Source organism: Condylostylus longicornis, unplaced genomic scaffold (genome assembly GCF_029603195.1).
Source record: "Condylostylus longicornis isolate FDR11 unplaced genomic scaffold, ASM2960319v2 ptg000053l, whole genome shotgun sequence".
Classification (NCBI taxonomy): domain Eukaryota; kingdom Metazoa; phylum Arthropoda; class Insecta; order Diptera; family Dolichopodidae; genus Condylostylus; species Condylostylus longicornis.
The window spans coordinates 189568-214995 of NW_026578022.1; the positions used below are offsets into that span (position 1 = coordinate 189568).

Sequence of the window (25428 nt, forward strand, 5' to 3'; positions counted from 1 at the left end):
ATTTCCAAATTACAATAAAATTTCAGTTTGTGGTCAAAATATAATTGGAAGAATGTCAACTTAATTGCATATAAATTAAAATGAATTAAAAAATTTTTAATGAAAACTTAAATTTAAAACAAGTTTTAAATAAAATCAGGACAAGAGTTAATCAACGAAATTTAGGTATGACCCCATATAATTGAAAATTTTCCAAACGGATTTTAAATTCATAAATAAAGATTCGTATAACGATATCGTAACTGTATTCGATCACAAGTTGGGGTAGGAAATAAATTTAATTAATTATTATACAAATTTAATTTTATTTGCAATAATTAAAATTTAAATCTTACCGATTTTATAGAAAACTATTACTTGTACCATTGATCTTTTGAATTTCAAAGTAATTTGTAGTCAACATAGTTACTAATTACATTTTGTTAATTATACAAGATGCGTCACGTAAGGTGGCTATATAAGGGGCCAGAGATGATTCTTTAATCAATTTACAGCAAAAAATTGTATTGGTGGGGGGTGTAGATATACTCGTTTTCGAGCTACATCCTGTTGCAAAAAAAGGTACCGGACTTTTCCTGCATATAAATGTTTATAACTGCTTAGGCGATTAGTTGTTCTCTATTTTTGGTCTTACAATCAATTAGATCTGAGAAATAGTTTTCAAAATGAAGCTGATCAAAGTTAAAATTTTTTGTTTTTTTTTTGTAAATTATAGTTTCTCGAAAATTTTTGTTAATTTTTTGTTTTTCGATGCGTTATGATGAGATCCAAAAATTAACCAATAATAACATTTCTCTCTATCTCCCGTATACTTTTGCCAGTAAAACGTGTTAAATATGATCAAAGAATCATTCCTGAAATTATTTGCAATTTTATGGGAGACCCACTGTATACAGCAAATAATAGTGACATATTCAACTACAAATAGTAGTTGAAGTATTGAAAATTTTGTTTCTGATTTAAATTAATTATCGTTAATTACCAAACTAAAATAAAATATATTTTCTAATTAATAATAAATAAACACTTCATACTTAACGTAAGTATATGTAATAATATTTGATTCTTTGAGAGTAAATAAAATTTATTCATCTTTTAAAACTTAATTTGTGTTTAGGTGAATGACCAAAATGCATTTCTTTTAAATAAATCAATCAACAATTATTTCAGAAAAAAACATTTTTTTATTCATTTGTATAAATACGGTCTAATTCATTTATAAAACTTTGAATAAAAAATAATGAAATGAAAATAAGAAGCGCATTTAAAAAAAACTCTTGTTTTTGTTTTCTAAGTTTTACTTTTCCATAGATTTTCTTAAACAACAATAAAAGAAGAAAATTTTCATAAAAGAAAAATATTTTATAAAAATAACTTGAAAAAATTATTAAATTAGCTAGCATCATTAACTCCTATTATCCATTCATTGAAATAGAATAATATTTTCATTTTTAAATTAATATGAGGGGGCCACCATTTTCAAAATACAAAGCAACACTTACAACATCTACAATGTATGTATATGTAGTCGTATATATGTAGGTAGTTAAAAAAATATGTATATAAAAACAAAATAATTACTAAATGATTTATTAAATTGTTCAAAGTCATCTTTTTCCTTTTCCTTTAAAATATCTTCTTCCAATTGAAAAGTTTTCATTAAATCACAAATAATATAACCGGGTCTTTTGTAGTTAGAGGGAGACCACTTGTTTTCAATATAAAAACACATACATAATAAAATGTAACATATTAAAAACATTAAACAGCTGAAAACCAAAAATAAAAGCAGAAAAAAAAAACAAAAACATGAGACCCTAAAAATCAAGTGCCTTTAATAAATTCTTTAAATTTCCTTCCATCACCCTATATCACCCTTTCCATAACACTAATTTTCTCTGTATCAAAGATCATATCAATAAATAATGAAAAATGCTTTAAAAAAAAAAGAATGCAACACATTTTTCCATACATTCATACACAAACACATATATTTCGGGTATCAAAATATGGGTATAAATTTTATTTTATGTCTATGAAACAATCAACCTATTGTATTTTCAATAAAACAACAACAATAACCGCAGAAAAAAAAACATACTTCCATCTATTGTTGCCGCAAACAAATTTTTATTTTATACGTTCATAAACCATATACATACATTCTTACATACAAACGTGTATATAGTAAACAAAAACAAGAAAAAAACATAAAAAATATCAAAGGAATACTCATAAAAATGATAGTGACCCCACCAAAAATCACAATAATAACAACAAATAATAACAGAGAGGAAAAAAAACCCCAAGTAGAAATAACAACAAAAAAAAAATTTTGTTTTTTAACTTCCGGCCGTCGTTACAATCATTCACCAGACTGATAGATACATATACGTACATGCATACTATATGCTGATTGCTGTGGAACAATGAAGGCAGCCATTATAGCAATAAAAAGCCAAACAAATAAAGCAACAAAAATAAGAAAAATAAAAGGAAAAAAGAATCATATGCTTGCTGCCAGGAATATTATATATAAATTTGTGGTAATAATTTAGAGTTGCCATATTGTATGAATTTTGTTTAATTTTGTAATTTAAAACAAAAAAACTGCCGAATTTTAGTTTTTAGTTTCAATTCGCCATAATTCTATTAAACAAGTTTTTTATATTTTACTAGACACAAAATAGATCAGGTTAGCACACTGATAGGATAGTATTTCTCAAAATTAAAATACTCTGCTATTCGTATGATGGAAGAATATTTTTTGTTTCTTAATTGAATTTGTACTTTATGTTATATTTTACAAAATTTCGTTTTTATGTAAAAATTGTAGTTCTTAACAATTCCAAACGAGTTCTTTCATAAATTTAAATTTTTCATAGATCACAGCTTCCCTTTTTAGAGAATACAAAATCTTTTTAAAAATTTATAACATTTTTGTAAAATTTCGTAATGAAAATGCAGGCTACTGGCTTATTCTTCTCCTAAGAATGTTTTTTGGAACCCACATAGCTTGGATTTGGCTTACACCACGTAAACTAAATTCTTGGGAACATAAACGTAAAAAAGTTTAAATTGCATAGTTGCAATACTTTAGTTTTTATTGATATATGTATAAAAGTCTAACAGAAACTCGCTAATCAATTTGTCAGATCAAAATTCTAAAAGTATTTCCTGAAATATTGGAAAAGTAAAATGTGGTATAGTAGAAACTAGTATTAGTAACAAAAACATATTTTTAATGAAATAAAGAGTTAGCGAAGTTGGTAACCCTTTTATAAGTGTGTTTACATATTTATACAAAAACTAATTTTTTTTATATAAAAATATTTAAAATTACTCTGCACCTTTCAATATATCTTTTTATTTTAAAGGTACATACAGTATAAAAATTGGGAACGAAAAACTGAAAACAGAAAAAAACAAAAATAATAATGACGGACCCAAAAAAATACCATGTTCGAGCCACTTTATTCACCACTATAAATATTCCTGAATATCTTTGCCTGAATTTCTTTTATACTGTGTATGTTTGACTGTTTATATGTACCCATTATAAAAGAGCACCCTCCTAGTCTGATCTGATTTATATTTTTTTCACTTTTATGTTCAAAAATTGGTTCAGGTCTACGGTTTTCATACACCTATATAATAATATGTTCAAATGTGAATGTATGTATGTATGCATGTATGTCGTGATACACATATACAAAAAGGTTAATCCGTAAGTTTTATTTTTTGTGTTGCTTGTTATAATGAAAAAATTAAAAAGAAATGTATAGGAAAGTGAAGTGCATTTTGATGATGGGAGCAAATTCCAAGCCATTGAACTCATTGTCTTTATTGGTTTGTTTTTTTTTTTATATTTCACTTTTGCCGCATTGTGACTATAATAATTGTGTACATGATGAGGAACAAAATAGAACAGAATGATAGAGAACATTATATTTATACCTACAATTCATTATGAAAACGAAGCAGGGGCTATATAACTACATCTATACGCATTTAAATAAACGAGTACTGTAAATGTATAAGCATACACAAAAATACAGTGGAAAAAGAAATTGAATTTTACTTGAACAATCGGATATGTAAACCTAAAAGTAAGTACATATACATTAGTATGTAGAAAATGATGATGATTGTATAAGAGCAAAAGTATTCTCACAACGAATGAAAAAAGAACACGAGAAATAATAAAAAAAAATATTTTTGTTCTCTATATACTTTTACATTTCATTTTCTTATGGTGTTTCTTCATCACTACCACCACCGCCACAACAATCGGCAGTGGAAGGTTACACCTTAACAATAAATAAAAGAATGAATTGTAAGAAATAGTTTTGTTTTTCTCTGCTGGGTCTTAAGTTTAATGGTAGGTAATCAAATGAACAGTGATGTAACTGGAAAATATGCTAGAATTAACAAGAGATTAATAGAAAATATGAGTTCTTTATAACCATCTATTTGAATTTATCTTCAGTTTAAATGTTAAAAATGAAGAGTTTCCGTTGCGAATTATTTGGATTAAGGTAACGATATACTTTTGCTTTGCTGTTAATGAAATACTTGGAATCGCCCCGAAATTAAATGCCTATTAACGAACATCCGGTCATGTAATCTATATTTTTTTTATAAGTTCGTGGGTTTCCTGTAAGTAATGCTGCTTAATTCGGTCATAATTTAACTAAACAATTTTCGATTTATGTAGCAGAAAACTTTCTATATTTTGAAAAATTAACACTCTAGTTAGCCTATAGGAATTTTTATATTACACATCTTTAGTACGTAAATCCAAAAAATTTACATAATTTGTCTACACTCTTAAAAAATTTAAGAGTTTGATTTGAAAATGAAAAATTTTTTTTTTCATTTTCAAATAAATTATTATTTGAAAATGAAAAAAAAAACCAACGTCGCCACTGATTTTGAAAGGCCTTTATTATTTCACCTTGAGAACCCTATATAATCAATGTACAGGTACAATGTACAGGTGGTAATTTAAATTCCAGGGATTTTCATATATGTACATATATATATATATATAAATTCTTTTTTTATTATTGTTCTTTGTATGTTTTTTTTCATATTGTCAGTATTGCTCAACAAAATGATCTCTTCTAAGTTCATGAGTCTCATGAGTCTCATGATTCTTATGATGGAATATATATACATACATATATAAGTAGAGAAACATGCACATTTTATTGATAAGTTGAATCTTAAGAAAAAAATTTTTTTTTTTTTTGAAAGAAAATCCTAGAGCTCTTAATCTTAAAATTATATAGAATTTTTTCCATTTAATTTTTATGCCCCCACAGATAATAATAATAAAAAAAAATCCGAAAAATTATAATTTATTAGTTGAACCCTTCTTGAAATCGAATGAATTTGGTTTTTTTTTCTTAACATCTTAAATCGCCAGAAAATAATATGTTATGTTTCTTTTTTATTTTTAAAAATTTAAAATTCCATTTATTCTTATTTTAAATTGATGATAATTGATTTTCTACTTTGATTCAAGAGTTTTTGTTACACAATAAACTGATCCATATACTTCATATACAAATATAGTTTTTGGGTAGACTTCACGCAGTTTGAAAGAACTTAAAACAGTAGAGATAAAAAGGGCGACAAAGAACATTTTGAGAAAAATTTTTTTTTTTAAATTTCTTAAAAAATCATCATTATTTTAAAATAACTTATTTTATGGCATTTTTTTGGAGATTTGAGTAGGTGGTGGTAAAATAAATGAGAAGGAAATGACACTCTTGATTTTGAAGAAAAAAACATTATTATCACTTTCGTTCTTATATTCAATGTGGACAACAAAAAAAAAATTTAAACAGTTTTAATTATAATTGACGGTGTATAAATGAAATTTTTAAAAAGAACTCATGGCCAGTTTTAATGTCTCGGACCCAGGATTTAATTAATAAGGAATTCTTATATGATACCGATATAATAAATAAAAGGATACGGAAATTATGTGAAATATGTAGGTTTGACTGCGTACTATCTAGAATTCAAGATTTGGAGAAAAAATATTAAATTCCTTTATTTTTATCTAGTGTAGAATGAAATTCAAGCCTTTTGATTTCTTATACAAAATTTAAAGATTTTAAAATATTTTTAATTTACCAATTTATAGTGCTGATAAAAATGTAATGTGATATGCATTTGACATAAAGAAAATCAAAAAGGATTAATATTATTACTTAATAGTCATAAATAGCGGGTGGTCTTGGTAATCAAATGAATGAATTTTAAGAATTTAAATTCAAGAAATATAATAGTTTCTTAAATTTTATGAGCCTCATCGAAATTTGTACATAAAATATGTGTATGACAAATTTTTGAAGACATCAGAACAAAATTTGTGATAAATTTTTAAATGTTGAATCACTTTATGTTTTGAAGAGAATTCTTAGATCCAAAAAATTTTTGTTTTGTAACACAATACCCACTATTCAGGCGATAATTTATAAGTTATGATTGAAATTTGAATACATATTTTAAAGTTTTTGTAAAATAAAATTCTAATGAACGTAGAAATATCATAAAGTATAAAAGTTGACATGAAAATTTTTTAAAGAAAATATTTTTAAATACTTATTAGGTAAACGTTCTACTGCGCTTTAACCGGTATAATTATTAAATAGTCTTATTGGGATAGAAATGGATAATTTTTGTACTCGAAAAATAATTCTTTAAATTAATTTAACTAGTGAAATATTGTAGATTTTCCCTGTAGAATAAGGAGGTGGGAAACGCTATAGTTTTATATGTTTAGGCTTTCTTAACACTGCCAGCATCTTATTTGTTGCCTTATAATGGTAAATATTTAAAAACTTATTTTGTCAGTTCGTTACTAACAGCCTAATTGTGTAAACTATAAAACTAAAATGTCGTTGCATGTCAAATTATTTTTTATAGTTCCAATTAACATTAGGTAATCAGATCATCAAATTTTATGTAATTTTAGTTTACAATTAAGTCATACTGTTTTAATCCTGTAGGAATTTCATTAGAATAATTCAAATTATAGATTAGAGGCAGTTGTTAACATTCTAATGTAATTTTTATTTGTTCTAAATTCTAAGCCACTTTTTGGATAACACGTTGGTTTTCAAGCTTGAACAATTTCTGTAGTCCCAAATCACTTATAAAAGACAAAATTTCCCTATTTTTTAAAATAAGGTCCTTATATAAAAATTATGGACAGTAAGATCGTATATCATTTACTTTTTCAGATCACGACATAAAAACAATTTTTCGTTAATATTTATAAATTTTTTTTTACTTAAAGAAAGCACATTTTTCATTTAAGCCAAAATAAATTAAAACAAAAATTTTTCTTATAATAATTAAACCACCCACAAATTTTGAAGTTTCATCTTTCTTTTTCTATGATTTTTGTATATTTTTGATGCTTGTGTTATGATGTACTCTCTAACTTCAACAACTCCATCTTTAAGTATATTTATTTTTATATTTATATATGTACATATATACAAGCATACAAATTTTAAAATTATGTCATCATTTCTCAACCCACTAAGAAGAAGAAAATATTGGTATAAGAATACAAACAAACATATTACATGAAATAATGATTACAATGAAGAAGAAAGAGCAAGTGCACAACATATGTTAATAGCTACATCTATAAGTTACATAATAATAGAAAGGAGAAAGAAAAAGTAAGCCTCCATGTAAGTACACCAAAATCTTAAATATGCGGAAGAAAAATTTTCTTTTAATATTTTAATTATATGTGACATTTTGTGTCGGGCACATTGTATGACACTATCTTGACTTCAAGATGTCAAATTGTGTTTTGTTTTTCTATTTTATTTTTTTTGTTAATGTGTAAGTAAAACAAACCTACATGACAGTAATTTTCAAAAAGCCTTACAAAATATAATTGCTGTGGTTATTACAATAGTGCACAAATACAAGTGTACTTTTCATTCATATATGCAAATTTAATAATTTTTAGTCTAGTTTTGTAGAAACTTTTCTTTTTTTCTGTTACAAATTGGAGTTTTGAGATTTATAAGAAATGAATGACGTGAAAAAAAAACTCAAATAATTGAAACGAATAAAAAATTACGTTGAAAAGAAAAAGAAGGAGAAAATAAAAACAATTTTTTAAATTTGAAAAATGTCACCATTTTAGTGTTGGATTTTGTTTGAATTTATTTTTTTTCATATACTTTTGAGATTCGATAATGCATGCATAATAAATTCAATTTTTATATAAGAGCATGAGGTATAAACAATTTTGAGAATAATATTGGAATACACATTTGTTTTAGGCTAAACTCATTAATACTATTAAATCATTATCCGCAGTAATCTACGGAATCATTACTACCGTAGTAGACCGAATTTACTCTCTAATGTCTCCTTAATAATGTTACCAAAATTTGCCAATTTAATGAAGAATATCAAGCAACCTCTGGCCCAGTCAATTTAAAACCTAAATACAATTGAATAAAACTAACATCCAGACCAATTTCGTATGATTTCACACACAATATTTTCACATGTTACGAGTATCAGCATGTCATTTTTTTAACTGGAATATCCGAATTACAAAGGTTGACCTAATCTATAGTACCGATACAGATCAAAAAATATTTGATTAATTTTTTTTAGTGCTTATTATTTAAGTTGAAAATAACGTTTGGATTTTTATTTTTTGCAGCCTTGCTTTCTTCTAATTTCTATTTTTGTGATTATTTATTTTTAAAAAATTTCGTGTGATATTTTGACACAAAGGCTATATGATAAATGATATACGAATTACGGAAAAAAGTTTGTTTGTACCCATAATTAAAATACTTATATTTTGTGTATATGTACATATGTACAGAGTGAATCATTTACCGTGTATTAATTGCAGTGAAACAATTAGGCTTGGAATACAAGCAATTTTTAGTTTTATAATTGTCTTATTGCTTATTTGTCTTACATTATAGTTTTTAAATAAAAGCGGGCACATATACGAATGAATAAAATCAAGTTATTTCAGCAATTTCTAATTTTTTAAAAAATGATAGCAATTTTTAACTCACACAAAATTTTGTGATTAGATATGGCTATGTGAAGAACTAAAATAGTAAAATTTTAGTAAGAGCATGTCGAGAGTAACTATACAAAATCTTAGATTGAGAAGAGCTTCGCTTTGAGGTCGAATAGGAATTGGCCAAGATTCGACGAATACATGACGAAAACACTATTGTCATTATATAGAGTTAGCGCAAACTAAAGAAACTCTATGGAGTAAGAAAATTTATTATAAAAAGTGCGCTTCATTGTACTCTTTCAAGTAAAAATATAACGGTACCCAAAATCACTATTTTGTTCATGATTTTCTTGAAAAGAAAACCGTAAATGACCCACCCAGTTCTTATAAACACATTATAGAAATAAAATAAACTAACCGACGATTATGAACAGGTAGACAATAAACAGTGATTTTTTTAAAAGAAAAAGAAAATTAATTTTTACGTTCACTATAGAAATGTAGTGTTAGCAATAATAGTGAATTAAAAATAAACGGTGATAAATTTTCCTTTTATGAAAAAAGTGATTAAAATTTACGATTGTGTGTAAATATGAGTACTTGATAGCTTTATAAAATTATAAAGTGTACAAAATTAATAAATGTACATTTTATAAATATTAATAAATAAAAAAATTTTAAATTCAATCGAATTGGTTTTCAAATATTCAGTCAATATCAAAACTGCTGTCACAAGGGCCTTACATCAATATAGTAACAGAATAAATGCATAGTGACAGTAAACATTATGCCACAGTAAGCATTACAGTTACTCTGTTCAGAAACATAATGTTGAAAATATTTACATAAATTGGCTTCTCAACATCGTTTGCTTGACAAAAATCCACCGCCAGAGCTCTTTATTGAAAAACCAAGTATATTTTAAGGCTGCTTATAACGTAAAACTAATATGTTTTAATTATTTACGTGATCTTACAAAAAAAATTTGGGCCAAATATTTAATTTTAACTATGCTGACCGTATAACATTCTTGCTTTCTTGTGCGTTTGTTAATTTGTTTATCTATTCGTAAGTTTCCTTATATAAGTTAGTATTTTGCTACGTCATTGTTATGTCATCCTTAATATAAGATGGTATAGCAGTAAATATTGGTTTTGGTTATTCAAAATAATTGCGTAACAAGTAACTGTGTAATGTCACACAATTAATACTTCAAAACATAAACAGAAACAAAAAAAAAAACTGCGTGCTGCTGTAATAAAAAAATTCCAAACCATTTTTTTTAACTTTCTTGTTTTTTTTTTTTTTTAATTTTTATTCATTAACTTCCTAGATCCGATAGATACTTCACCTAATAAAAAAGTCACTATTTATCATCGATAAGATACCATAATGACAGCTATTGCTTATCTCCTTTCACTCCACCTTTCTTTTACTTATTTAATTTTTTTCGTATTATCTAATTATCTGAAACTTTTTTTATCGTGCCGTTTTTTTTCTTCTTCTCATTGTTATGAATCTTATAGTTAATTTCATTCCTCATGGTCATATCTACTATAACTGTAAACATTTTAGTAATGCTCATTTATTTTCAAATTTTTTGATCAGAGATGGTTAAAAGTTTAATTTAAAATCGGGCCAAATATTTTGTTTGAATATTTTGTCGGTATTTTCAATGCCATAAATCGTTAATTAGATCAGGTTTTGAGATTTTTCTTTTTAGAGGGTTTTCGAGATTAACTTCCTCTAAAATGCTACTAGTATTTGAGTTTACATTTAATTCCATGCCAGTTACTATTGCATGTCGATGTTAGTTACTATTGTAGTAAAGTTGTTTCGTAAATTAAGAAGACTTCGTAAAAACAAAAATCTTTCACTGTGTTATCACGTTAAACGAAAAATTTTGACAGAATTACTTTTACAACGACGGAATTCTCTTTTTTAGAACTATTTATACCGAGAGAATAAGTTTTTTTTGTGTAAAGTTACAGGCAAACAATCAGTTAACATTAAAAAACAATCAGCTGTTCTCGTAAATTTTAACATATTTTATTCCCCAAGTCTCCTTAGTCTCTCTAATTAATTTACGATATCTCTGTAATGGCTTTCATTACAGTGATTTTAATCCTAAATTTATATTGGAATTTGAATTTACGATATCAACAATATTTTATTTTTAATTGCTTCAACATTACAAGATGTTACAATATTCCTTGATTTGATATTAAAAGGTAAGCCATAACTGTATAAGAAGAGCATTATATGAAAATAATAAGTAAATAAAATAAAATGAAGGAATTTGATTTTGATATTAAACCAAAGAAAAAGAAAAGTTATTATAAAAATTACTGAAAGTTTGGTACTTAAATTCAACATAGCATAATCATCGCATGATTTATTACATTTAATGCTATTGAGCACACGGTTTAACCAGTTAGCCAGATTTACAATTTTGTCTGGACCAGGGCGTTGTACTTGTTTTTTTTTTTTTTACAATTATTGTTTGTCTGCAAGTTTTTTTAATTTTTTATTTCCATTTATAGTGTAAGTGGTGGCGCTATCTATAAGTATCCATTCGTCCAAAAATATCATTAATAATGTACCTATATATGTACATATATACTTGTATATATTTAGGTAAAAACTTTTTTAAATTTTTAATTTATATTGTAAAATAAGTTTCTTTTTGTTCTTATTTTAAGTTGATTTTTGCCCAAAATTAGTAACTTGCTGAGTTAAAAATTCAATGTACATTTATACCGAAAAAACAAGAAAAAAAAATAACTAAGTAACTGAAAATTGCATCATTGAGCTACTTAAAAATTTCAACTGATATTTATAACTAACCAAACTGACTAGTTATTATAATTTTTTCTTTTAAACATTATGTAATTTATTTTACGATAAAAGATAAATAACCAATTTTTTTCCTCCCTCTCTCTGCCACTCTGTCTGAAATTGTTAATTAAAGTTATCGAAAGAATTTTATTAAAAAAAAATTGGTTGAAAATTAATTGATTTTTATACCAAGTAGTGCAGCTATAAAAGGGATTTTGAAAATTAAATAAAGAAAAGAAAAAACTGCTCTACTATTTAGTTTATAATTGTTTTATTATCCGTTATAGTCAGTTATAAAAAGTCAAAAATGTTAAAATGATTGATTACTTAAATTTCTAGGTCTAATAATATTGAAAGAAATGAAAATAATATTCACCGTATATAACCCTAACTTTACCGTAACTGCATTAACATATTTTTATAATATTAGAAAAATTTACTCGCCTTCATGGTTGAATATATTCAAAATTTTTGAACAGAATAAAATGAAAAATTAGAAAAAATTTAATTGAATACGATCTAATTTTAACATGAGAATTGAAAAACTTGTCTAAAAATTTGGCGATTTTTGAAATTTGTTTTAGAACGGAAGGATTTTTTTTTTAATAATCTGAGAAAATGTAAAAATTAGAGGACATTTATTCAAATTACGATCATAGAAATGTTTGAACATGTGAAAAAACAAAGTTTGACTTTATATATGAGGATATCGTTTGGTAAACAATTAAAGAACTGCTAAAATATTTAAAATTTTACTAAACTTTTAGTGACAATGATTTGGTACAAAGCCTAAACTTCTCAAATATATACGGCAGAAATTTTTTTACAAACAGTAGCTTTATTAAACTGTAGTTAATAAGTTGTTGGAGCTCCCAATATTAATTCCATAAGAATTTGCTCTTCATATCATTATCACAATCAACAACAAATCAATATCGTGAAATGAAAATGTTGAGCAAGTTCACACAATTTAAGCAGCAAATACGGAACTGCCTTTGTAATCTATCTTATGATAATTAGCACAATTAATATGTCTAATCTGTAAATTTGTTAAATAATTAGAAACTATGAAATATTTTTTGGAAGGTGTAAAAGGGTCAATAATATAATTCTGTTTAATATCAATAGTTTCTTCAGTTAAATATTTCTCGTTGATAGTTTTTCACTTTTTGTGTAATTAAAAATGCATTTCGTTCAAAAGTATATAATTGATTTAGTTGGTTACTTCAATATAATTAGTTTTTAATCTAGATTTTAAATTTTTAAATTAATTACACACAAAAGTAAAAAAAAAAATACAAAAACTTACCTTTCTCAGTCTTAAAAGCTCTATTTCAGAAGAATCCAAACTACGCCGGTTGAAATTCTGTAATAGAGAAAAAAAAAATTAAATTAATTTTTTTTTGTTTACCATTTAAAGTCAATTTGGTATTTGGTTTGCGGGCATTGTTTAAAATTGTATAAGAAATTTTCAAGCTTTTTTTATTTTCAATATTCGCTTTTTGTATAAAAAATAATTAAATTTAATCTTAATTTTTAATTAACTATGATTTATTGTTAAAAATTAAATGGTATTTCAAACAAATTTCTTAATAAAATCAAATTATGAAATATCGTAAAAATTCAATTTCACGTTATAAAATGCATTAAACGGTTAATATCAGTGAATTTTAATAAATGAAATATTTTTTTAAAGCAAAAATATTAGTTTTCGGGATTTCTATTTGATTGTATGCAACTTACAAAACGTGAAAAATACGGAAATATTGGAAAGTTTAAGGTTTACACTTTTGACACAAACACATTGAAGAAACAAAGAGATAATATAAATAAATAGCATCCTTCAGGAAATATCCTTTTTCAAATTCTATGAAAACCAAATAATTTTTATATGTACAAAGAGAAAAAGTATTTTTCCAAGTATGGTAAATTGTGAGACAAAACGTAGAATAAGTGAACTGAGAATAAGAAACTGTTAAGAGCAGAATATTAAATAAAATGAATTGCTGTGTCCACAAAATTTTTAAAACTTTTGTGATTGCAATCAAGAACCTGTCTAAAATTTTAATTTTTAAGATTTTGATAGAATTTTGCTGAAAAACGAAAGAGAGAAGGAAAAAAAATTTCTGATAAAAAGTTTTTCTTCAAAGACTATTTCAGTTCGTAAGAAATCGGTATAGAATAAAACTATTAAGCTATTGCATGAATATTGAATGAAAATATTAAATTTTATTGGTTTTTATAAAAATTCTGTGTTGTCTCTTAAGTTGAAAGTGTTTCAAAAACAAATAAAATAAAAATTAAATTAATGGGAAAAAAAATGAAATATGATGGGTCTCCAATCTAAAATTTGAACTTGATTCTGAAAGTATTTTCTTCTATTAATTTCTTTGTAATTAATTATAAGAATTTTCTAATTATATTAAGCGTAATGAAAAGCAGAATCCCAACATATAAGTGAATGAAAAGTTAAATGCGAAGTGTCTTTATCTCTTCGTCCGAACTCACATGTTTTTTTGTTAATAAATTATTATTCAAAACACGTTCAGTTACTTTACTAAAATCAATATCTCCAACACATAAGACACATACATTATAGGTAAATACAATTAAAATCGAAGTTATGAGATAGATTATTTGAATAGCATCCTTGGGGTCCATATCCTCGTCCTTCTACAATTACAAATATCAAAACCCTGAACTGAAACATTTTAAAAAATTTAATACAAAAATTTGTACAAAAGTTTATAAAATTTTGATTTATTCATATACAATATATTTATGTACATATACTCGTATGTAAATATGAAGGTACATAATTCATTTGTGTGAATATATTCAATATTGCTATAAATGGCAAATATTTTGTAATTTAAGATTTCAATATAAAAATGAGGCTATTTTGTTTCTCTTTACTTAAATACCCATAAAGTTATAAAATTTATGAACGACACCCAGCGCACTTATATATACTCATAGAATAGATCAGTCAACCTAGAGATTCTCTCTATAAAATCAAATTCTTTTGAAAATATCAAATTGCCTTCTCAGACTTTTTTATTTTATTGTTTTCGTAGTTTTTTGTTTTTGCAAATTTTTAAGTATTCACCTTCGAATAGTCGTTCATTCAAGTGTCAATTTTTTATGTATATTATGTACTTGTATGAATACAATAAGCTGAAAATATAAGTAAGAAATTGTGATAGAATTTAAAGTATACAATGTTGTAAATAAAATTTTTATCAAAGAGAACAATAATTAATACAATAGGTGTGAATATATTTTGTACATGTACTCGAAAATTTCATTAAGCAACGAGTCACTAAAATAACTTTAATGGAAGTCTAAGAATTTCAATATTTCTTAATTTTCTTCTCTTACAAATGACGTATTCAAAATTATATAAGTTCGGATATAATTATTTTTAATAATTCGGAATATAATTCGGAGACATTTTTTCCGAATAAAATATATTGGTTAAAAACAATTGTAAATTCAATGCAAGCTTTAACGCCAAAATATTGTCCCAACTAGTTACATAAATTCGGAATGTTAAATAATTCGGAGTATAATTCGGAAACATTGTTTCCGAATAAATGTCGTTTAAAAATTATCGGAAATATCTATATAAGCTTTAATCCCAAAATATTTTGATTAAAATCTTTTCAATCCGAATTTTTAACCCGAATATCCGCCAATTTTTATTGGAACCATAGTTTATGAATTTTTGAGTAAATATTTAGCGACTGTTAGAAACCTGATAAATTTGGACCATTTTTTTTAAATTTCGCTGCAAAATATTTTGCAAAAATCAATGTACAAGTAAGTACTTAATATTAAAAAGTTCAATATTTAAAACCAGTATACGTGCGTATATTTCAAGAAAAAAAAATGTTAAAAAAGTACGGTTGTTGATTTGATGATGATAGAAATTTATAAAATGATATACACAATTTATAATGACGATAAGAGTATTTAAGGCTAAAGATTGAATTCGAAAATTTTATTTTTATTATACTACTTTGTGTTTATAGTTTTTGCATAATAAGTAGAATGAAATTTGAGATTCTCAGTTAAAAAAAAAAAAAAAATAAAAACAAAAATAAAGTAAAGTAGAATATCAAGCTTTTCTCTCTTGCATTAAAAATGCCCGTTCGTAATAAGACTTGATTACTTGTGTGTTTATGTGTCTAAGTATATATATTATTATTTTACAGATTTCAAAAAGTAATCGGAGAGCCCCTATATATGTGTGTACAACTATTTATATGTATATACTTTTAATCTATATAAATTTTACTTTATTATGCTTGGATGCTTCTTAATTTATTTAAGAGCATTTTCTTAATTGTAAATTATTTTGACATTTTGCGAATATTTTATATATTTAATATTTCTGTTTTATTTTTTCTTATTTTCTTCATATTTTATTAATATGCAATTTTTTATTCATATCATAAATTCCATAAATTATTTTGCGGGTGAAGTATTTCAAAAGGATTATAATAATAAAAATTTTATGTAAAAAATATAATTTTCGAGTTGCCATCCATAAGGAATTTGAAATTCGAGTTTCTGTCGGAAATTTTATACATTAATAATCAAAGGGTGGTTAATCAATAAATTGTAGACTTTTATCAAATTGAAGATATTTTACCATTGTAACAACATTTACCACTTATCTTTATTCAATATTTTCAATTCCCAATTGTTTTTAATAACTAGCACTTTTGAATGCGGTAGACTTTAATAGGTGCCTTTTACTTCTATATAATTACGTCATTTAGAATTTGTATATTATAATATTGCAGCTGCAATATTGCACGCATTAGAATTTATTATATTACAATATTGCAACTATGTAGAACATGAGAACAGTAAAGATGTTTGTAATCAGCAATCACGGGAATTCAGAATACTTTTCACTGTTTTCAACGTGTTAAAATAATAAGAACAGCTCATTAAGAACTTCATATTATTAAAAATTTACGTCTCCATCACTATCAAAACTCGCTATACATACTTGTTTTATTCACTAAAAGAATGTGGTTTAGGTTTTGTGTGCTTAAATATCAAACAACTGTTTGAGAAAAATTTTCCTTTCACATTATTCATAAATTATTTTCATAATATTCCAAGTGATTGGCCTTAAGTAATAAAAGAAAAACTAATTTTAATAATTTGGTAACTCAAATTTTAACACCTAAAAAATTATGATCACACTTTATTAGTGCCGCCACAAAGAGATGTTAAACTAAGTTAAAATTCAATTTCAAATTTATAAACTTATTATTATTGGCGATCCGATTCAATTTATCATGCTAAAAAAGTTATGTTTTTTTCTTTTTTAAGAAATCGACGACTTAAGAAATAATTCAATGCTATGCTTAAATTTTTGCTCTAAAAAAAAGCATTTTAGAATGTTTGAAATATTTATAATGCAAAAAAAAAATGGTGAATTATGAAATTTACAATGTAAAAATTTTCTTGAATGCTAAGTTTTAAAAGAAAAACTGAAATAGAATTAATTTCAAAAAAAAATTCAAAATTTATTTATAACTAAATAGATCACGTTTATTCATTTAATAGTAAATTGTAGCTCACAAAATGAACTATACGTATATTGTATAGAGGGTATAGAAAAGTGAATTAACGCAACAGAATTTATTTTAAAAATTGATTTGTGTTGAATATTCAATAGCTATGTACGTATGCTACATATAAAGTAATAATTCAAAGAGAATAAGAAGAAAAATAAATTTATTAGTAAACGATAAATAGATTTGTAAAATATAATAGCCATTCCCAAATACAGGGTTATTCTCATTGAAAATTAAATTAAATACAATACGTTGTAAAATACGATTAGACTTAGACTCGTTTCAAGAGAATAAATTCAAGTTGAAGTGAAAGCGTTAAGAATGTTATTGGTATTTACTTATTTTTAATTTCAGAACTGTTCTCACCTCAACACTTTGATGTCAATTTAAATTTGAAAATATGCTGCGAATACAATCACATACTCATGAACTAATTATAATAGAAAATCAAATAAGAGCATTGTTAAAATAGGAAACTTTCGATATTTTACCATGATTTGGAACACGACCTTCGATTTACTCTAAGATTTTCTACAATAATATTATTTATTTAAATATTCTATATTATTTATACAACTTTGTAAAATTTATATAAATTTTATATATACTCATGTATCTCGAGTAAAATTTTATGTTGATTAAATAATTCTTCTGTACACTTGATATTAATTTTTTATAAAATTATTAGCAGTGTTCCATAAAATAATTTAACAATTACTTGAAAACAAAAACGAACAACCTAAGTATTATATTTTGCGCTGAACGTTAAGTGATTGAAAATATAAAAATACTTAGATGTATAATAATAAGTACAAACAATACTAGTTATGCAAATGCAGAAATAATTTACAGGAAACCAGGTTTTCTATCACAAAAAAAAGTATTTGAATATTAACAGAGATATGAAAAAATGATCGCATTCGCAGTGTAAAACAATGTTCTTATGAGCATAAGATTTTGTGATATTTTTCTTATTTGCATACTATACGAGTATTTAAAATAATAACGTTGAATAACAGAAAATTCTAATTTATTGAATATTTTCACAAATAAAGCAGTTTTTTGTAAAAAAACTGAATGAAAGTAAGAAACTCTTAGAAAAATACAAAAATTTTTTATGAATATACTAACAATTTTTCATTGTCACAAAAAAAGTTGCAACATTGCTGAACAGGGGTCATTATCTCTTATCGATCGCAAGTCACCTCTGACAGCAGCTGTCTGCAGCGGTCGTATGACACATGTGAGATAACAAGTTGGATCATGTTGAAACAAGCGGCCTATTAAATGATTGTCTTTTCAGTTTATCATTCGATTCGAGATCATCAGTTAATGAGGAGAGATTGGATGGGAAATTATATTGTAATATCTTAATATTTTAAGAAACGTTTTCAGCTTTTCTCTCACCTTTATTTAACCTTGATAGTACAAGCCATTTTAAAGAGGCAGTTATAAGGTAAGAGTAAAATACAGTAAAATAATATATTGCATTCATATAGCATACACTCTCGTTTTACTGGCTTAAATTATAAAATCCAGAATTAAGCAAAAGTTTTTACAGATTTTAACGTTATAACCCAATTTTAACATGACTATTTTCCAAATTAAATAAAAACATAAAAAACAATGATAAAAAATATTTCACAATAAATTTCAATAGAAAAGAATACAATTTTTAATTACGTAATAATTGCATACCTGTATATGCATATTACGTAATCAAAAATCAGTCAATAAAAATACACACTTATCTTCTATTAAGTGCGTACGCACATGTACGCTTAAGACACTTGAAAATCTTATTATTTTACACTATTCTTAACAAAAAGAATAGTAGTAGAGTAGCTCTTATTAAAATTCTTTTTATAAATCCTTTGTATAGTTTTCGCTCATACATTGTATATCTTAAGTATATATACGCGTACATACACCTACATAATGTATGTATACGACTATGTGCGCATGTATATATAATTTTTTTTTAAATTATTTTCATTCCATTTAATTTTAATTTATAGTCATGTTTTGTAATTCTCTATTATTTATTATATTATATTTTAACTATATGTAGATACATAATATATACATATAGTATATATAATTTTTGCAATCCATATGCTTAATATGTAGGTACATTATTCGCACATGACATTGAACACAAAAGAAAAGTAGTTAAAGAGAAAAAATAAGAAAACATCAAAAAATATAATAAGAAGAAAATTGAGGAAATTTTTTTTTTCCATGGCCTTCAATACCATAAACCCCTTTATGAGATACATATACTTAATATTATTCCAGTATACCTATATTCATTCAGATTAAACATAAGAAAAAATTATGGCACAGGTTGTTATCAAAAATATTATTTTAAATCTGAAATGCATTTGAAGGGAAATACAACTACTGTGCTTGGAATAAGTAAATATTTATTTTACGTGTATTTCATACATGTGTATACCTGTATATTATGTATGAATATAATATACAAGAGGTGTTCGTTGACATTACGTAACAAAATTTATAATGTAATGTTATATTCGACTTCATTCAGGATTAAATGCTCAGAATAGTCAGAAAGTAGAATTTTAGGCGGACAAGTTTCAAAATTGTATGACATACATGTATATTTCAAAATCGTTTGAATTCTGTATGAGAGGTATGTTCGATTACATGAACATTCCTCTGTATGAGAGGTATGTTCGATTTTTGTAAATCGTATAACAGATTTTTCTATTTTATTCAAACAAATCTGTGATTTTTCTATTAAAATTATTTCTGTCATTTCTAACTTGTCTTCAATCATTCAGAGTTTTACCGGTCCCTTATTTATTTTAATAATTTAATGAGATATCATTCAAACATCAAAAATTGTTCAATCAAAACTTGTCATATATAATTTCAACAAACATGAAAGATTTTCACGACTTGGAAATTTTGCACCTTTGTAAATTTAATAAATAAATAGTGGATCTCGGTTGTTAATTACTGAAATGACCGGGAAAAAATCGGAGAAAAACCAGTTTCATTACATAATTTGCATGTCTCTATTCATTGTAAGTATTGAGCTGAATACATTTATATTTATATGCATACAGTTAATAGCCCTTCAGTGCCTTTACATAATAATCTAGGTCCTATAGGATTTATTAATTCTGTCAATGTAGTTTTTTTTTTATTTAATGCATGTAGGTTGTTTTTAGGATTCTCATTTATAAATTGTTGTTATTTTATTTGTTTATATTTTCATTGAAAGTTTGTATGTGATTTCCTGGTCATAAATTGCATTCATGTTGCATTATAAATATGATAGGTAAAATTATTGTGATAGTATATGTAGATATATGAGTTGATATATTCGTATAGTAATTTTTGAATACTTACATATACGCGGATATTTTGTTGGAATTATGATGATTATCAAAAAGGACTTACATAACATGAAAAATATGTAAATTTTGCAGACATGTTGGGATTATTTTTTCTTGTTTACTATATAAAATTATGTGTACACGTACATATATGGAAATTTTTATTACATTAAAAATAATTTTGACATTTTTATTTTTAATTTAACGTAATTTTATTTCTTTTGAATTAAATTTTGATTTTATGCTTGTGTACACCTATATTAGAATTAAGTATTGTACTATACTTATTAAGTAATTATGGAGATGATTTTATGTTTTAAAAATAATTTTCGTATACATATATTTACTTTGTTCTTATGTATTTACAAATGGTAACATTACTTAATGGGTTTAAGCTAATATTAAACTTTATTAAGAGCGACGAAATATTGCTTCCGTATTTAAACATGATTTGATAGATATAGAGAATATAATACACAAGCTTCAACAAGACTATTATTTATTTTTCAAATTAAATTTGAGATGTTCTTGAACGAAGCTGAAATTCGAATTTTCGAACTTATTTGTGATACAAGCAAGTGACTCGAATTATGAGATTATCATTAAAATTTAAGCTACCTGATATGAAATATTTGATATTTTCTTGAAATAAAAATTATAATTTTGATTCAAAAAATATTCCCATTTATTATATTAGGCTCAACAACCATTCGTTTGTGTAATTTTCTTTGTGGCTTTTCTCATATATAGAAATATAATTTTTTTTTAAATAAATTTTCTTTATAATAAATTTAGAGTTTCGGAAACTTATGTTCTGAACTCTTAAAACATACCGCAGTCATAATTGATACATATACAAATTGTGTCAGTAAGTATGATTTATTATACAAAATAATCACGGTCGATTTATAGAACTTCAAAGAAGGAGCTTTACAAACACACAATAATATTTTAGTTTAAAATCCTAAATTCTTGGAAACACATAAAAAATTTTATTTGCTTTCGAAAGATTTTACTGAATTCTTAACCTTTCCAAAAAATTATCCTTAATTTTCTTAATATAAAAATAATTATTCAAAGCCAGTTCCTATACAAAAACATTTCTATTTTATGAATAATTTTGTCCATCATTAAGAAAATTAAAGGAATTATGCCGGTAAGTTTTTTCATTTGTAAAATTTGCGTGCCAAATAATGAAAAATGAAGAATAAGAAAAAACATTTTTTTTTTTTGTTTTCGTGACTTGTTATTTTTGTTTTTTGTTCTTATCAAGGACAAGGTTTAGATATTTGAAGGTTATAAATTTGATAGGAAAACAATAAAACGTGATAAAAAAAAATTATAGAACTAAAGTAATTTTTTCTTACGTTTCTTTGTAATCTCACATTTAACACAAGTTGATTAAACCATAGTTCATGTAGGTATTTTTTTGCTATCAAATAAAATGTGTACGTACAATATTAAAAAAACTTCGCATAAGTATAATTGTATAGAATTTGTTAGTCATACAATATAATTGCATTTGATAAACATACACTAACATACTATAATAAAAAAAATTGCTTAGAAAATCTATATTTTTTTTTTAAAATCTATTTCTTGCCCTGAATATGATTATTGTATAGTCAACTCAAATAATTACGTCCTTATTATTATGGTAAGAGATAGAAATAGTAGTTTTAAGTATAATAAAACCTGACATTCGGAAATGTATTTGCAACATCGCATGATCGGAAATGTGATAGAAAAATTTTTTACAATGTGTCATGATTGGAAATTTATTTTACATCCATTTTCGCAATTCAATTTGTTTTTGTGAACCCAAAAAATTTCTTGAAATTCCTTAGATATTTTACGTTATGTGTTCAATGCGGTGAACATGAAAGGTCCAGGACCTATTTCGGAGAAATTGTACTCATTGTGCTTAGCATGATCGGAATTGTGAAAAAAAAAAACAGTAATAGATTGATGCAACAGCAATACTTATTGAAAAAAATTGTTATTTTATGTTTTTTACACATATTAATTGGCTCAGGTTGAAAATTTTACAAAATATTTCGAATATCGCCATATCTGTTTCATAGGCGGCAGGTGTTAACCTAAATATAATTTTTTTCTACAAATTCAACAAGAGTACGAAAATGACATACCAAATTTTCTTAAAATCTTTCCATCTCGAAAATCGTTGAACCCATAAGATAGAGCAAGAATTATTAAATCACTCTGTATATATATTTATGCATATATTTGTTGAAAATAGTTTTTAAATAGTAATCACTTCTACAAATTTAACACGATAAATTACAAATTTTACACAAAATTAGAATCTATAATAAAAAAGCGTGATACTTAATGACATACTTATAGAATTAAAATGGCTTTTATACGAATTTTCTCTAATCTCAAAATTCTTTATTTCGAACCTGTATTTGCATTAAGCTACCGTTGTTAAATTTGATTTAATGATGCTTAATTGTGTTAACAGCGGTACAAAACTATTTTTTTTTCCATTCCATTGTGCTGTTCTATTGAGCTAACAAGTTGCAATAACCGTGGTACAAAATATTTTATTCACATTATGTACGTAAGTAGTAAAACTTTGTAAATAATCGAATATATGAAATTTATTTAAAATTATTAAAATTAATCTTTGTTAATTTTTTAAAGTAAATCAATCAAAAATACTGTGTTAAAGTATAAAGATGCCGTCGTCGATCATCATAATTCTTATATATTTTTAATTTTTTTTTGAAAAAACTATATTTAACGCGTTTCAAGCTCTCATTTCCAATTCCAACCAAAATATTATGACTTTTCCGATGAATTAAACAACATTTTATTATTAAATTTTTTATTTGATTGTACAAGAATTCGAAAATCTAACGTTATCATCATTAATTACTTCGATTTTTCTAAATCAGTCTTAATTAAAGTTGAAGTTTTTAAATACCAATTTGTTACGTTTATTAGCATTCTTGAATTTTTCTTTTTGGTTTTCCAAATTAAATAAATCGCACTTAAATGAACGTTAGGAGAGAAATGTTTTTTTTTTTATATTTATTTCAACATTCAGCTATAAATTTATTATGATAAATTAATTTCATTTTATTTGTGGTGTTATGTTCTTTAATGGACACTATTTTTTTTTTATTAAATTTTTGATTATAAATGTATTTATAATAGTATTCTTAATTTTAATTTTATTGTATAGCAGAAAAACCACATTTTAAACCCATAATTTAAGTTTTAAAGAAAAATCTCCAAAATCAAACCTTTTTTATTTTCTCAATTTTTCTAATTTTTGTAGTTTTTATGCATTTTTTTTATATAATGTTCTAGTATTTTATGTATCTGTCATGATAAAAGATAAAAGAAAAAAAAAGAACCTTTAAAATTTATAATATTCTATGTATGACAATATTTTTCTAACATTTTTTTTTTGATAAATATACAAATTTAAAGGTAGATTTTATAGTGACTATAAGTAGAATAATAACTTATAAAAGAAGAAGGAATAAAATACCTTCTAAATTATTAATGACCCTTATTGAAGATATCTATAATTAAATACTTAAAGAAAGAAACAACTTTTTTAACTTCTTTATTTGCATATAAATATTAATGGGAAACATATACATACATGCATTCACAAATATTAGATATAATATTCCATTGATTCGAGAATCTCGAAATTCAACATTAAAATGACCGCATGAAAAAGTGTTTTATAAAGTAAAAATAATGCAAGGGAAAAGTTCAAGAGGCAAAACAACACTAACAAAATAAACCACAAAAATTGTCTACTCTATAAAATAAAACCCATAAAAATCCAAAAAAAAAAAAAGAAACCTTTTCTTTTTCGTTGTTTTTTTTTTTAAGCACGTCATTTTCTAATTCCAATTAAGTAAGTTCTGAAAAAGAACCACGAGACAAAAACTTTAAAATTTTCAAACTCAGAAACAACAAAAACGAAAAAATTGAACAAACGCCAAGAGTTCAAAATTTAAGAGATTCGAAGAGAATGACAAACGGAAAGCAGCACAAGCACACTAATCAAATTATGTAAATTTTTCTACATATATAAGTATGTACTCGTATATAAGTATAAAAATTAAATTTATTTGAAGAAGAAAAATTAAATACGAATTTCAACTGAAGGTTTTTTTTTTTTATGTGGAGAAAGAAAAACAAGAAAAAAATTAATGATATTTTATAACTAACATAAGACAGTAGAAAATTGATAATGGTAACATTAAAAAATATAAAAATAAATAAAATAGTTTTCAAGATTTTAAAAATTTACAATTTATACATATACATATATATGTAAGTATATTAAATTTTTCAAGAAATTTTCGGTTTGATTAAAAATTTAAATAATTGACTGCTGTTGCTTTAGAAAATTAATTTTTTTTTTTTAAAGCGATTGAAAATTCATTAATATTAAACGGTAATAGTTATTTAAATTTATAAAAGTAATATACTTGGAACATTAAATTAAGTATAACAAAGATTATATAACAAAAATTTTATTATAGAATAAAATTTTAGTAGTAATATAGGATTTTGTTTTAATAAAGTA

At 24.6% G+C, this 25428-nt stretch overlaps 1 protein-coding gene across 1 annotated transcript in view; it reads right to left on the minus strand.

The window, feature by feature from the left end:
- Positions 1-25428, minus strand: part of LOC129611575 (GATA zinc finger domain-containing protein 8-like) — a 68449-nt gene that overhangs the window by 32781 nt on the left and 10240 nt on the right. Inside the window, exon 2 of the mRNA XM_055524780.1 lies at positions 13188-13244. Coding sequence (XP_055380755.1) covers positions 13188-13244 — 57 coding nt within the window. The remainder of the gene's footprint in view (positions 1-13187; positions 13245-25428) is intronic.